At 43.0% G+C, this 14,502-nt stretch overlaps 1 protein-coding gene across 1 annotated transcript in view; it reads left to right on the forward strand.

Moving 5' to 3' along the window:
• Positions 1–14,502, forward strand: part of EXOC3L1 (exocyst complex component 3 like 1) — a 123,718-nt gene that overhangs the window by 87,136 nt on the left and 22,080 nt on the right. Inside the window, exons 7-9 of the mRNA XM_069217303.1 lie at positions 4,765–4,865; positions 6,450–6,560; positions 10,465–10,606. Of these exons, the coding sequence (XP_069073404.1) occupies positions 4,765–4,865; positions 6,450–6,560; positions 10,465–10,606 (354 nt within the window). The remainder of the gene's footprint in view (positions 1–4,764; positions 4,866–6,449; positions 6,561–10,464; positions 10,607–14,502) is intronic.

Raw genomic sequence — 14,502 nt, forward strand, 5'->3', positions numbered from 1 at the left:
GGGGCACACATTTGACCCAACTGCCAGCTCTAGCCCAGAGCATCTGGAGGTGGATGATACATCACAAGGTGCAGTTGGCCAGAGAGAACATTCCGAGTTTGGACAACGACTTGGCCGACCTGCTCAGCAGCATTCATCAACAGGTCCACAAGTGGTAACTCCCCAAGACCCTACTCATTTACTTCCGACTTGGGGGATCCTCACATAGATGTTTGCCACTGCCGAAAATGCAAAATGCTCAAAGTTCGCCACCAGGTTCCCACACTGGCTGTACATGGGCAGTGCACTATGAAGGAACTGGTCAGGAATATTTGAGTACACTTTTCTGCCTCTCTCGCCCCTACCGTTCATACTTTTCAAGCTAAGGCAGACGTTTCTTACCCTCATCCTGGTAGTCCTAACCTGGGCATGCCAGCCTTGGTACTCCACTCTCCTGGAACTCTCTCTAGCTCCTCAGAAGAAACTTCCCAACAGGCCAGACTTTCTCATGTAAAATCACAGAACTCTTTGGCACCCCAGTCTGGGGCCTGGTTGGGTATCTCAGCCTATTGGAGGAATGTATGCCCATTCCTCACGAAGCATGCAGACCTACAAACTGGGCCTGCTGTGCAGCCAAATGGAAGTGTTTTGTGCACTATTGTGTTCCAAAACATGTAAATCCTCACACTGTCGGTACGTGGCATTGTCTGTTACCTCCTTCACCTTCAACAATCAGGCCTTGCCTACACCTCCATTTAGTTACATCTGGCTGCTGTGACTGCTTTCCTACAGAATAAGCAGCACATTTTGCCCGTCAGAACGAGTCATTAGGACTTTCATGGAAGGAATTAAGTTGGTTACCACACCCCTGACCACTGCTGCTCTGGTGTGAAATCTCAACATCGTCCTAACTAGGCTCATGGGCCCTCTATTTATCACCTTTACTCTTGCCAGCTTCAGTTTCTTTCACGGAGGGTAGACTTCCTTGTAGCCATTACTTACCTCAAATGAGTCATTGAGGTACACGCTTTCACCTAAGACGAGCCTTTCTTTCAGGGTCATCCAGGTAGAGTGGTCCTCAGAACGAACCCCTAATTTCTTTTCAAAGTGGTTTTCAGTTTTCATCTCAATCAAACAATTGAGTTGACAGTTTTCTTTCCACACCCAGAGTCTGTAGCTGAATGCGCCTTGCATACCCTAGATGTCAAAAGGGTGTTATTGTATTATGTGGATAGAACAAGATCCTTTTCTAAGGAACAACAACCCTTTGTGTCCTACTCCAAGCCACAGATGGGCCATGCCGTTTTCAAAGCAGGGGTTGTCTGTTGACTTGTCAGGTGTATTCCAACTTGTTATGCTAAAGAAATAATTACCTACCTGTTGCTCCCTGACCCCATTCTTCTATGTCTTTGGTAGGGAATATACCACTAGCTAACGTGTAAAGCAGCTACCTAGTCCACTCCTCACACTTTTACTAAACAGTACCATGTGGATGTCCTGGCTAGACAACAAGCTAGAGTTGGCCAGGCTGTCTTACGCACAGTGTTTCTGTTTTCTGCAACACCCTCAGGCTCAGCCACCGCTTTTGGGGAGGACTATTTTACAGTCTGTGCACAGCATGTGTATCTACAGTTACACATGCCATAAGCTGAAAATGCTACTTACCCTATAAGCAACAGTTGGTGGCATGTGCTGCGGTAGATTCACATGCACCCACTGTCCTCCATGGCTGCCTGGGGTCCTTTGCAGATACTCTTAACTTAATTCTTTAATTCGTATGGTCATCTTTTCTATTTCCCCATGCTACATCTTCACCCTCCAGGTGGGAAAAACAATCTAACTATAAAGCTGATGCCCATGCACATTACCTCCAGTAGGTGGAGTCACCATACCTCGTGACTCAAAAAGACTTATTTGAACGAAAACAAGGTGAACACGTCGAAGCCCAACACTGGATGGCAGGATTATGCACAGCATGTGAATCTACAGCACTGCATGCCACAAATAGGTGCTTACAGGGTAAGTACATTTTTCCTTTCCCCAATATGTGGCAATAAAAGCCCTTGTAAAAACTGCAAACCAGTGCACATTTCATTAACATAACAACTGAATTACTAGCTTGCTACAGCTCACCATTGGTACCAGCCTAACATTGGTTCACTTATCATTACTGGGTGTCTTGTCTCCTGTTACTCTTCTAGACTTATTTTTTAAACATATTGTCCACAGTGAACCTCACCTGCAAAGATGGTTTTCATGTATGTGTATATGTAGTATTTGTATAGTGTGAATCTATTAAAAAAGGCTGCAGAGCACTGAACAGTGCGAGTCAGCAGCAGACTGTCACTGTGATGTTATGTAGTGTTCATTAAAGAGGTGCATCTTCAGCTGTTTCCTCAGTTGAAGCAGAGTTGTGGTGATCCCGGTGGACACATGGATGTCATTCTATTCCAGATATTAGGGTATTCGCAACCACTTCAGTGTAGCAACCACGATTTCATGCATTCACCCACATTTCAAAGTCAAAACTGTTCAAATGCTGCTCCATAGCTTCACAATTGCAGTCTCGTAATCTTTTCTGAGCTCTTGTAGTTGATGGTAACTTTACTTGATGGAAAGAAGTGGCAATGTATGTTTTCGTTAGAAAATCATGTTTTCAGGAGCAAAGGTATTCATTCACTCCTGATGATCCGGTTCAGATATTTGAGGTGTGACACCTGCTGCATGTTACTTTGTTATGAATCAACAAAAAGAGTTGTTAAAAAAGGAAGAAAATCATGTTCTCCGGTTGAAGGTGTCTATGGTCAGACCACACACAACAACAACACTGACTGGGCTGCTTTGCAGCTGCAGTAAAGCTGGTGTCCATTTTGGTTTATTATTCCAGCTGTACCATATCATGATTCCTCAATTTAATTTTAACTGAGCTCAAAAGCATTTCATAGAGTCTGCACGGTTGCAAGGTAGGCTGGAGAAGACATTTTTGGCATCAAGGGAAAGTGACATTTTATAATCTACCTCACACTGCAATGCTGATTTTAGGGCCAAGCTATTGTCCCCTTAAACAGTGCCGGATTACCAAATAGGCAAAGTGGGCACCAGCCTATGGGCCCCACTCCCATGGCCCGCAAGAACGGATCAAAGTAATATTGATTAGATCTTGAAAGAAAATGATGATCAAGCATTCTTAAATTGTTTCCAAAAGATAGGAAAAAATGAATCAACTCAAAGAAACGAAAACCTTACATTAAGAACTCTATAGAGAAAATACTGTATTAATGTAATGTACCCATCAACAACTTCAAGTACATAAACCATAGACATCAGATTCACATAATAGTTTGTCTCTTAAAAGCTCATCTTCTATCTGCTGTCAGTTTGTAAAATCATTCGGTGCGACCTGCATATGTGTAATGTTTTGTTTTGTGTAATAAAATTGGTTCATTATAATTGTTGGTTGGTAAAATTAAAAACGTGTTAGGAGATATTTTCGGAGGGGGAGTGGGGGCAGAATTTTTGGCTTCCTAGGGTCCGGCATAGGTAAACCCTGAGCAGCTCCCTAGTATTGTCTTTTGACATATTCTTCAGCGGACTACAGAACCTACTAAGAGTCTTACCAAGAGTAAAGAAATGCAATGTTTACCTCATAGAAATTCTAAAATAGTTTGTATTTCACCTGAACATTTAAAGGCGTTTGTTGAAGATGCATCCACCCATCCCCTCGAGTCCTAAATTGCCCAGGATGTGTGTAAAGTGCATGACGTTGGAAATTAAGGGCCTGATCTAGCAAAGGGTTTTAGCCACTCTGTGCCTATGGGGAGGTGCGTTTATAGGCCAGGACGCATATTATTTTTTAATAAATTATTATTCTTTTTGGCTAAGAAAAGATAAACACTATTCCACATATGCGACTGCTGGATATGGCTTCCAAATCCAACAAGAGCAGAGAAAGGTAAATAAAGTGCAGGGACGTACTTTACTGGAATTAAACTGCCTTGTCCTGAGCTGCTGTTGTCTTTGCTCTAGAATGTTACAGGGATGAGGAGGAGCGAGAGGTCCAAGGGGGCCATGAGAGTGACTCAGCCTCCCTGCTGTAGGTCATGTATTCAATTGACCTCTGGTGAGGTTTTTGTTTCTAAACCACGTTCGAACGCCAAGCCCCGTGACTGGTGGCTGCTCCTCTGCCCCTTCAAGGCCCCACAAAGCACAACGCACACAGAAACTTGAAACTGTGCACTTAAAGAGAAGATTAAACAGTTACACAGGATACGATATATGGACTTCCACATAGCTTGTTATTTCCCTGATAGATGGAAAATCAAGAAATCCCACACAGGGAGCTTTTTGTTCCACGGGCACTGTGATGCTATTGATGATGCAGTGAGGCACCATAAACAATTAACCATAGAGTCACAAATAGTTGTTAGTAAACAAGCACAAATGGATAAACCAGGGTCACGCAATGACTCGGAGGCAACACCGTGTCGGTATATAATGCTGCGGAGATTACTTCGGCATGAAACTATTGTCGTGGCTATGGTGGTGCCTAACGTGTGAGATCCTTGGTGAGATACCAGGATGGACAGGGTGTTGTAGTTGGGGAATAATCGTGTTATGGTGGCTGCGATGACCAGGTTTGGAAAGGCTCCTCTTTTCACTGCTCATAGGACGCCGCATACGAGTTCCCAACTACAATCACAGGTGAGCAAGTGTCTCAAATTGTGCATGACACCCAAAGAATAAGGATGAACATTTACAGGTATCTGGGTCTCTTCTTTCTCACAGATCCTGGATGAGAATGTCCGGGTGGCAGCGATGATTTCAGATTCTCTGCGGCAGAAGATGGTGTTTATGGCTGTGCATGAGTTTGATTCCTTTCTCAGCAGGTGAAGAGCTTATTCTACAGTAAACTGCCATCCATCCTCTTCCTAATCCAGCACCTAAGTTCTGTCTTATTTTCCCACCCTAGTTGTCTCTCTTGTTTTCTTTGTCATCTACACCTCCATTCCCTAAATTCTCTAATACTTAAAACTAATTTACGTCTCCTTTTCCTATCATTTAATTTTACTATCTTCCTTCTCCTCACTCCTTACCTCTCATTCCTGACCTCTATCTCAGTTGTGCTACTTCTCATCTTCTCTCCTTCCTTTTTCTTTGGTCCGTTAGTCTACTTTTTCCATAATTTGGAAAATGTGCCTGTGCCACTCTCTTCGAGTGACATAACCAGGCATGTTTTGTGTAACCCCGTAAGCTTAATCACTATAGTCAAGCCTAGACTACACAGTATTAGTGCTTTTTATGTATCACCTACTAAACATTATTCCACCAGTTTCTAAGCTCCCTAATTTGACTCATAAGGAAATGGTACTCGGAGATACTATGGGTGCCCAGTTGTTTGAACAAGTTGGGCAGCTGACAATAAAGCTCAGGTCCTTTGATCACAATGTAATCCTTTCAGCCTTAACACAATATTTCTATCCATTGTTTTCCCTCTCGAACCTTCACTCTCCCTCTCACTTCTTGATCTCCTCTCTACACTCTTCGTCATCCGGCTTTCTGTCTTCTCATCAGTTGAAAGATGGGCAGCTTCTGTTAAACCCATACAGCAAATGTGGGGATTAGTTAATTTTTAGTCCTTTTTTATTACCCTGTTCTGCCTTCCCTTTCTACCCTCCACTTAATGTACGCACTGTCTAATCATCTCTTACCCCAGTACACTGTATAGCTAATCTCTGCAGCCTGGCACGGTTAGATCTACGTAAATACAACACATCACATGAACATCTACCCTTTCTCTATTATGGACGGGGTTCTGGGCCATGTCTCGAATCTTTCCCTGTAGTGGCTTTTGGCACATCCAGCTCTTTGTTTGTCCTACTGGTAGGATCCCAAGCCAGAGATCTGTGAAACACTTACATGCATCATTGAGGCCGTATTTCTCACATGTTCTTCCAGCTTTGGGTTCTGAGCTTCACCCCAGCTCATTCTTTCACATACTGTGTCCTTTTGAACTAGTGCTTTGCTTGATGCCTGTTGTATCAAGTGCATTGCTGTCTAGCCCACGGACTGGCATCAGCGGGCTCCTCTCCTCCTGCAGGAGGAGACTGACAACTGGTCAGCGGCTGGAATACTGAAGGTTCGCTACTTAGCCTTCTGTCCTAGGCCCCTTTTGAGCCTACCCATAGGGCTAGTTCCTTCTGTTAACTCTTTCACCTCTTCAAGTGTTACTTCCTCCATCACATCTTATCCTCTAGCTTGGTCTAATTCAAGGAGGGGGCGCAACTCAGTTCAAGGATGGGGTGCAACGTCAGTGTATTCCTTTGAGTAAATGGAACTAATAATACAATACAAATGTGAAGGAATATCCATGTTAGTGGGAGGTGAGGGCTCATCTGCCTAGGTCTTACAGGCGTTGGGCATGTTTTGAGAGTGGGAGCACCTTGTTTCTGTAACATTTCCCTCTTCTGCAGGTTAAAAGATGCTCTGGTAGAATATGAGAAAGAGCATGACCAGGACGCATCAACATCCAAGTATTATGTCCCCTACCTACTGACGACAATCAACAATTGCCTGCAACTCAGGTATGTGACTTTGATGCACTCAGCAGAAGCCATGAGTTCACAGGTCAGCATGATACAAGAGGGCAGCCCTACTGCTTGGCAGCCACTGGCTTCAAGCCATAGTGAGGCATGCGTTTCAGGGCCCATCACAATATATAGTAACAATTGTAAGGACTTCTTGACAATGCCTTCTGACATAACACAATGCACGTTTATGAGCAGTACTTTAACATCCCACTCCAACAAGCTCCCTAGACACAAACAACATCAGCATTCTATGACTGATGTACATGCCTTTGAAAACTGTGATTGTGTTATGGGATTCCAGGGGACCATCCCTTAAATCATGAAATAGACTGAAAAACTGAGTTCATATACCTATACAGAGGAGCAGCCAAAGGCATGCACCAGTAAAGAAAAGACACAAACAGGATAAGGGACAGAAACAGGACCGAGAAGGCAAGCAACTCTAATGTGTACAGACAGAGAAAGGAACCAGTAATAGACAAACACACTGGGTTACCACTTGGGTTGTATGACACGTAAGACTGAGAAGTTCCCACAGCAATAAGGAAAGTCATCGTCTCTGTCCAGTTTACTCTCACTGACAGTCAAGTGATTCTGTATCTGAACCCTTAGGGCACAAACAAGGATTGTACTTGCGAACATGAGACAAATCGTTATGGGTCCAGCAGGAGGCACAGAGGAGATGCCTAGGAAAATAGAAATGCAACACTTTTGCAATTGAGGCACTGAAGACTGCAAGTAACACAAGACAGAGGCTGGGGCAGGAATTGGCTCCTGAAACCAGAAGTCAACCCTTTAAAAAAAGCAATAAGCTTATTCACAGGTGGGGATAAAATAGTACATTTCCTAGCCATGGAGAGCCCATGAGGAGTACAAGGCGAGCAGCAGAGAGAACATTGCTGTACATCAACTAGTACAGATGGGGAGAGGAAACCAACCATAGAACTACAAGACAAATGTCAGAGTAAGGCAGCAAGGGACAACTGGAGAACAAATAAGGCAGGACAAGCACAAGTATTCTACGAATTATAGCAAGTATGAGACCAGAACACACAGAAACCAGAGACTGCAAGAAGAAACTCAGAGAAAGTGTGTATAAAACAAGGAGCAAAAAATAGGCGACTGGGAAACAAATACAAGCCTCACACTACAGAAATAAAAAGCAATAAGAAAAAAAGGTAAATGATAGCACTAACAGAAGGAACACACTATATACATATTAAAAAGGAGGCAGACCAGGGGAAAAACTGGACTGTTCAAAGGGCAGAAAAGTAAAATTCAAGACAGGCTGGGAGAAAATCTGCACAAAGAGGCACTGAAATAGGCCATAGGCTGTCAAGCATTGATTGGTGAGGAAACAGTCAACAAGAGTTTCGATCAGAGGTTCAAGCGAACATGGAGCTTCCGGCAATGGCAGCTTATAAGCAGTTCCAGGCAGGACGGAGTAACATGATTAGGCTGCAGTAGACTGATCACAGGTCTGTGCAATTCCCATATCTCATGCCCTGGTAGTGAGAATCCAGTGCTGAGGAACAGCAGGACCAGTCCCATATAAAGAAAATGCACAGTGGATGCCTGGGCACAGTGAATTCCTGGCAGTCCATTCTAGGATCTGTGGTCCAGGGAAGAAAACATAGGGTGTCCAAAATTGAAATGAGCAGCAGGCAGAGATCAAATAGGGAATTTAGATGATTTTTAGTGGTGATTTCCAGGGTGCAGTTGTCCATGTACACCTGCCCTCAGAGTTGGTACTGTGTAATTGCAATGAACTGTCCCTTAGTACAAAATGGCCCATAACGTGGTGGTGCCTTTATGGACCAGTTATGAGTTTGTCAAAGTGTTGCATAAAGGTATTTGTGTTTTATTTATTTTTCTGATTATTTTTTTATTATTGCCACTTGCAGGTCTTTTGGGTGCAGAATATGCATGTATATGTATGTATGTATGTATGTATGTATGTATGTATATGTATGGATATGGTATTACTATAGTGCAAGCCTAGTCAAAAGACAGCAGAGCACTGCACAGGGTCAAAGACCAGCATAAAGGCAACGAGTGACGGAAGAGGTTGCTGGGTTGTGAACAGTTAATGCAATGTGATGTAGTGTTGAGGTCTTTATCTCTTTCCTAAATTGGCACAGGACTGGAGTGGACTGGAGCGGTCCTGATGGATACGGGGGATGGTGTTCCAGATCCTGGGTGCATAGATGCAAAGGGCCTGCAGCCTTGTTTTTTTTAAACACTTTGCAGTCTGGTGGAGTCCTGGCTGCTTATATGCCAAAAACCACCAGAGATGGTGAGCTTGTCTTCAAGATAAGGGATGGGCTGCCTGTTGTGATGGCTCTGTAAATTATGCAGATGGTTTTGAAGATGGTGCTTTCCCTCAAGGGGAGCCAATGGAATGCCCTGGATGAGATGAGCTGTTTCATGTTAGATGCCCCTAGAGGGTGCCAGTGCGGAGTATGGGAATGTCGGATGTCCTTAAGGGCTGCCATTGTGGAGTCTGGGAGGCCATGGAACAGGGCATTACCATCATCCAAATTCAAGAGTACAAGGTCTTGAAAAGCAGTATCGAAGTCACTTTCTGGAAGAAACAGTTGCACTTTCTTACAAGAGAGAGATGGTGCCAGACCGTCTGTTTTTTGGCAATGTGTTCCTTTGAGTGTGAGGTTGGTGTCCAGGGTGAATCAAAGTGACTTGGTAGTGAATGAAAGTTGGGGTTCAAGGCTGTTCATGCTCATGTCATTGAGCCAGGTGTACTCTGTTTCTTGTTTCTTATTTTTGGCACATAACAGCAATTCTGTCTTGGTTGGGTTGAGCATCAGGTAGGCACTGCACATCAAAGTCCAGATGATGTGCAGACGATATTTGAGGTGTTGGATGTCTGAAGCAGAGGAGCCTTTTAAGTAAAGTTGTGTATCATCAACACATTGGTGTTTCCTGATGGGGTATCTGTATGTAGGGCACCATGCAACTCCACATAGAGGTTGAAGATGATAGGAGACAGTATGGAACTCTGCAGACTTCACAGTTGATAGTGATGAGTCAAAAAGCCTTCAGCCAAAGGCTGAACTGCTTCTTGTCCAGTGCCAAGTGGTATGATGCTGGTAATGCATCTGCATATTTAGTTTTTTTGTTTTCTACACATATTCTACGTTTTAGGTATTCTATACACATTCTTCCTAAGAGAATGTATGAACTTTGCTGTTGTTTTATTATCCACATTATGCTATGATTATATCAACTGCATGAACGAGTGCACAAGTTGCTCATCATATGCCTTGATCTATATGCAATATTAGTTCACTTCTTCCATTTTTTTCTTCGAGGATTAACAGTAATGGTTCTTCTGGTCAGGGATTTCTGTGAGGCCCTTTTTTGTCCCCCATCCTTTCTGTCATTTTTCACCTGGGCACCTTGCTAATCACAAAGTCATAGGCCAATTTTAATAACAATTCCTCGGACAGAACAAGTGTTTTTATGTCAATACGGTCCTGCAGAAAAGGTGAGGTCTGCAGACACATAGCCTATGATTACTATGCATTGAATGGCTTATTTCTCTACTTTGAGATACTGTAAATTGTTGTGTTAAATTACTATGAAGCACCATAGAGATTGAATCCTTATGATAGAAGATGCTTAGTATAATTGTTCAAACCAGGCGGCATGATTTATGACATTAGATGTTAAGACCATTAAACAATTGTTCCTGTCTGTTGTACCTGCATCTAGTTGTATTGTGTGGCTTAGCTGTTGATAGTGGCATGGAAGGTTTAAGTTATCAGGCAGTTTGGTCTGTTAGTTTGAGGTATATTGAAATGAGTAGTCATTTCAAGGCAGTAAAATTACCACAGTCTGTGTTGTTTGACTTATCTGGTAACTTTTTCTTCTTCTCTAGCTCCTCCATCTCTTTTTTGGAACAGGATGAGACAGCTGCATCAGGATTTTGGAAATCATTGCCCTCCCTTCATTCTGCCTTGGACCGAACCCAGAAGAAGGCATGCCGTCTGCTCGTCGATGATCTCATGATCGAGCTGCAGGTATGTTGAATTCTGGGGTTACTGGGTGCTGTAGATGGGGGAGCTATATTAATGCCTACATAACTAGCGTACCTGAGGGAAGAAGGAGTTATTGCACTTTTGAGACTTCTGAGTCCACTAAGGCTGAAGGGGTACTAGTTACTGTGCTGGTAGAAGGGTCTGCGATATCCTTTAGAGTTTTGAGAAATGGTGAATGGATCAAGTATCGATAAATAGGTAAATAAGCGCAATTCAGGTTCTTGGCCAGCTGTGCATTGGTCCAGCAATACCTTGAGGGGTGGGAGGAGAGGAAATGAATTGTGCCAGTGGGATGGGTGTCCAGCAGATTCAGGCCCACTGAAGGAGGTAAAGGTTTTGGCTAGCAGGACTTAGGCCTAGAAGAAACAGGATCAAGAGGGAGAGTTATTTGTGTTGTGCCATGAACTGTATTCATCAGAATCGGGGCTCCCAGGAAGGTACTGATACTGCAGTACATAGGAGTAGAATTAACCAGAGACTGAGGATGTGTGTTGTTTTGCTTCTCTGCTGACTGCAGTGGATTTGGAATAGGCAGAAGACATACGGAGAGTACACTAACTGTGTTTTCAAAGAACGATCCTGGGTAAAATGGTGGAGGTGGTGGGTGGGGCACAACACAGTGGCATGACTGTCCGTCAATGGAATAGCACCCATGGGACCATGGACTGGTGGAAAATAAGGTGAGGGGAGGACGTTCAGGTACTGCAAAGTACAAAAAGGAGTACTTTGGGATACTGGAATGTTGAGGATAGAATATAGAATAAGAAATCTAAATGTGGAACACAAGCGTTGCGACCGGCAGTTGCTGGTGACAGTGTTCGTGGTCATGTCATGCTGGCATTGCTCTTGTATGTAAATGTTTTTATTCTGGCAACTTTGATGATTAAACTTATGACGTACAATATACTTATTGTGTCATGCTTCTTAACAATGGCGACAAGGCGGGTAAGAGCAATGTTGACAAATTTGTTTTGGGGCTACCAGAAGTTGGGCGGTGCTTATGTGCAGCAATTGCCACCAGGAGTTTCCTGAATTCAGTGTGGTTAATTATTTTTTACTTCGAAAAGAGGTACTGGTGTTTAGAGGAGCGGAGGAACCTTAGCTGTATGGACGGCGGTCAGTGGTGCTGTGCGAAGGAGTGTTAGCTGTGTGGTCGGCAGACTGAATGCGTGGAGTGGGAGAAGATCTGCACTCCTCGGCTGATCTTGGCAAATGGTGGCGTCACGTATGCAACTGACTGTACGTGTTCTTCCATGTTGTTCTGGATGCTACGTGGCAATAGAGTGGAACGTTGCCAGTTTTAGTGTCATTACTTATTCGACGGAGCGCAGCAAGGGTATTCGGTAATGCACACATCTTAATTTATTACCCAGTGCTTTCAACAATACGTGGCAATGTATTGGATCTGGTCAGTGTGGGTGAACTGCATACTCAACGGAGTGCAGAACAGTAGTCGGGGATGCGCACACCTTAAATAATGAATTGATGAATCTTCAGATTGAAGGTTAATATGTACATACTTCATCAATAGACCAGCTCATTATTCTGTTCGCTACAACATTTGGTGATGCGTACACCCTAAATCTTGATAATTAGCAGGGTTATAGAAATCTTTTCCATTAAGCAATACTTTAAAAAAGTTCTTATTGTGGGACATTCTGCTACTGTAAGATTTTTTTTCTTATTATTCATAGTATATATAGTTGGACATTTGCATGTTTGAATTTACTTTGGTAGGTGTTTATGCTGAGTACATGTGTATATTAGTTGCACAGTTTTTCTTATTGTTCATACATTCACAGTCTGATAAGAGTTGGCAACAGTTGCAGATTTCCACATGCCATCTTTTGCATTAAATTTATGATTGTCCTTTGGTTTATTATAGCTTCTGGCACATGTAAGTGCTAACAAATTTATGTATGGGTAATATTCAACCTCTACCTTTTTTGCTTGCAGAGCCAAGTTATCCGCCCAGTCAGTGAGAGTTAAGGATAGATTTATTTGAAGCATATGTAGAGGTACTAGAGGAGAGGGAATGTAGTCCAGAAAGATATTTATCTTTATTAAAACATAAATTAAGAGCTATAGGGTTAAGGGAATTAAAAAACGTACTAATGTTAGAAAATGTTGGTGAGGCTGACGTATACCAATGTGCTCTTAACCAATTGCAGGGAAGGTATGGCAGATAGATTAATGTAGTAATGGAGCGATATTACTTTTATTCTATAGAACAGAAAGAAGAGGAAACAATTGATAAATACATGGCAGTATTAAGAGGGTTAGCTGTAACGTGCTTTTGAACATATGATGTATGACTAAGTACTAAGAGATCAGTTATTATTGAAAACCAAATATAAGAAGATACAGGAAAAATTATGGTCTTAGAGTGAATTATCCTTATAGCATCGGTGGAAGTGGCTAGAAGTATTGAAGTAACTGAAAAATGTATTCAAGTTGTGAGGAAGGAAAATAAAGATGATGTTGTGATATGTGCAGTTAGTAGTGAGAAAAACAGTAGAGAAACAAAATTGGGAGTAATGCATACTAATTATACAGGCAACAAGAATGAACCCAGTAATAATGTTGAAGGTTTGTTGTGTTATAGGTTTGATTCTGGTAGTCATTTAGCAAACTCCAAAATATGTCCTGCTGTAGGTAAGATCTGCAACTTGTGTAAGACAAAAGGACATTTTTCTTGTGTTTATAAGAATGTTGGGAGGAACGTTAATTGTACTGCGGAAGAAAATGAGGATGAAGAGCATTAGAATAGCATGCAAGATGTAATGCCGAGTATACAGAGAGTCATACGTGAGGTGAAAAATGTACAATTACCCCGTTGTTTGTTAAACATTGATGGGAAACAAGTTAAAGTAATGGTGGATTCATGTGCATGGTAAACCATGCTGGGTAAAAAAATATTTGAACCATTGTGGCCAAGAAGAGGGTTGAAGAACACAAGCATAAGACCAGGTAGTTATTCTGGAAAAAAGATTTAGATAGCGGGCATCATACAAGCTAAGCTAGAGTTTGCTTGTAGGATGTGTAAGAGTGACATGCTTGTTTCTGAGAAAGGTGGCATGATTTTGGGATAGCCACACATGATGGTGGTAATAATTTTGATATAAATGATATAGTATATACTAATTTGAAAAATTTAGTTCGATGGCATATGTTGCTGCAGATACACATGTTTCGCACAGTCCGCTGCCTGGTGTTGGGCTCGGAGTATTACAAGTTGTTTTTCTTCGAAGAAGTCTTTTTTGGTCACGGGACCGAAGGACTCCTCCCTCTTCGGCTCCATTGCGCATGGGCGTCGACTCCATCTTAGATTGTTTTTTTCCGCTGTCGGGTTCGGACGTATTCCTTTTCGCTCCGTGTTTCGGTTCGGAAAGTTAGTCAGAATCTCGGAAGAAAGCGTCAGTATTGTTCCGTTCGGTATCGGGATAGTTAGGTACATCGACACCGATCATCGGAAGACTTTGGGGTAGCTTCAATTCCCCCATCGGGGCCTGGTCGGCCCGACCGCGTGCGACATCGAAGCCGATGGAACGGACCCCGTTTCGTTTCTGCCCAAAATGTCACAGTAAGTATCCTTATACAGATCAGCACTTGGTCTGTAACTTGTGCTTGTCCCCCGAGCACAAGGAGGATACCTGTGAGGCCTGTCGAGCCTTCCGGTCCAGAAAAACACTCCGGGACCGAAGAGCCAGGCGTCTACAAATGGCGTCCACGCCAACAAAACAACGTTTCGACGACGAAGAGGAAACATTCTCGGTTCCGGAATCAGAATCCGGAGACTCCGACGTCGAACAACAGCAACAAACAGTGAGTAAGACGTCGAAAATTAAAACCATCGAGAAGACAAAAGCCCAGGGGAC

This window comes from Pleurodeles waltl, chromosome 12 (genome assembly GCF_031143425.1).
Source record: "Pleurodeles waltl isolate 20211129_DDA chromosome 12, aPleWal1.hap1.20221129, whole genome shotgun sequence".
Lineage (NCBI taxonomy): Eukaryota > Metazoa > Chordata > Amphibia > Caudata > Salamandridae > Pleurodeles > Pleurodeles waltl.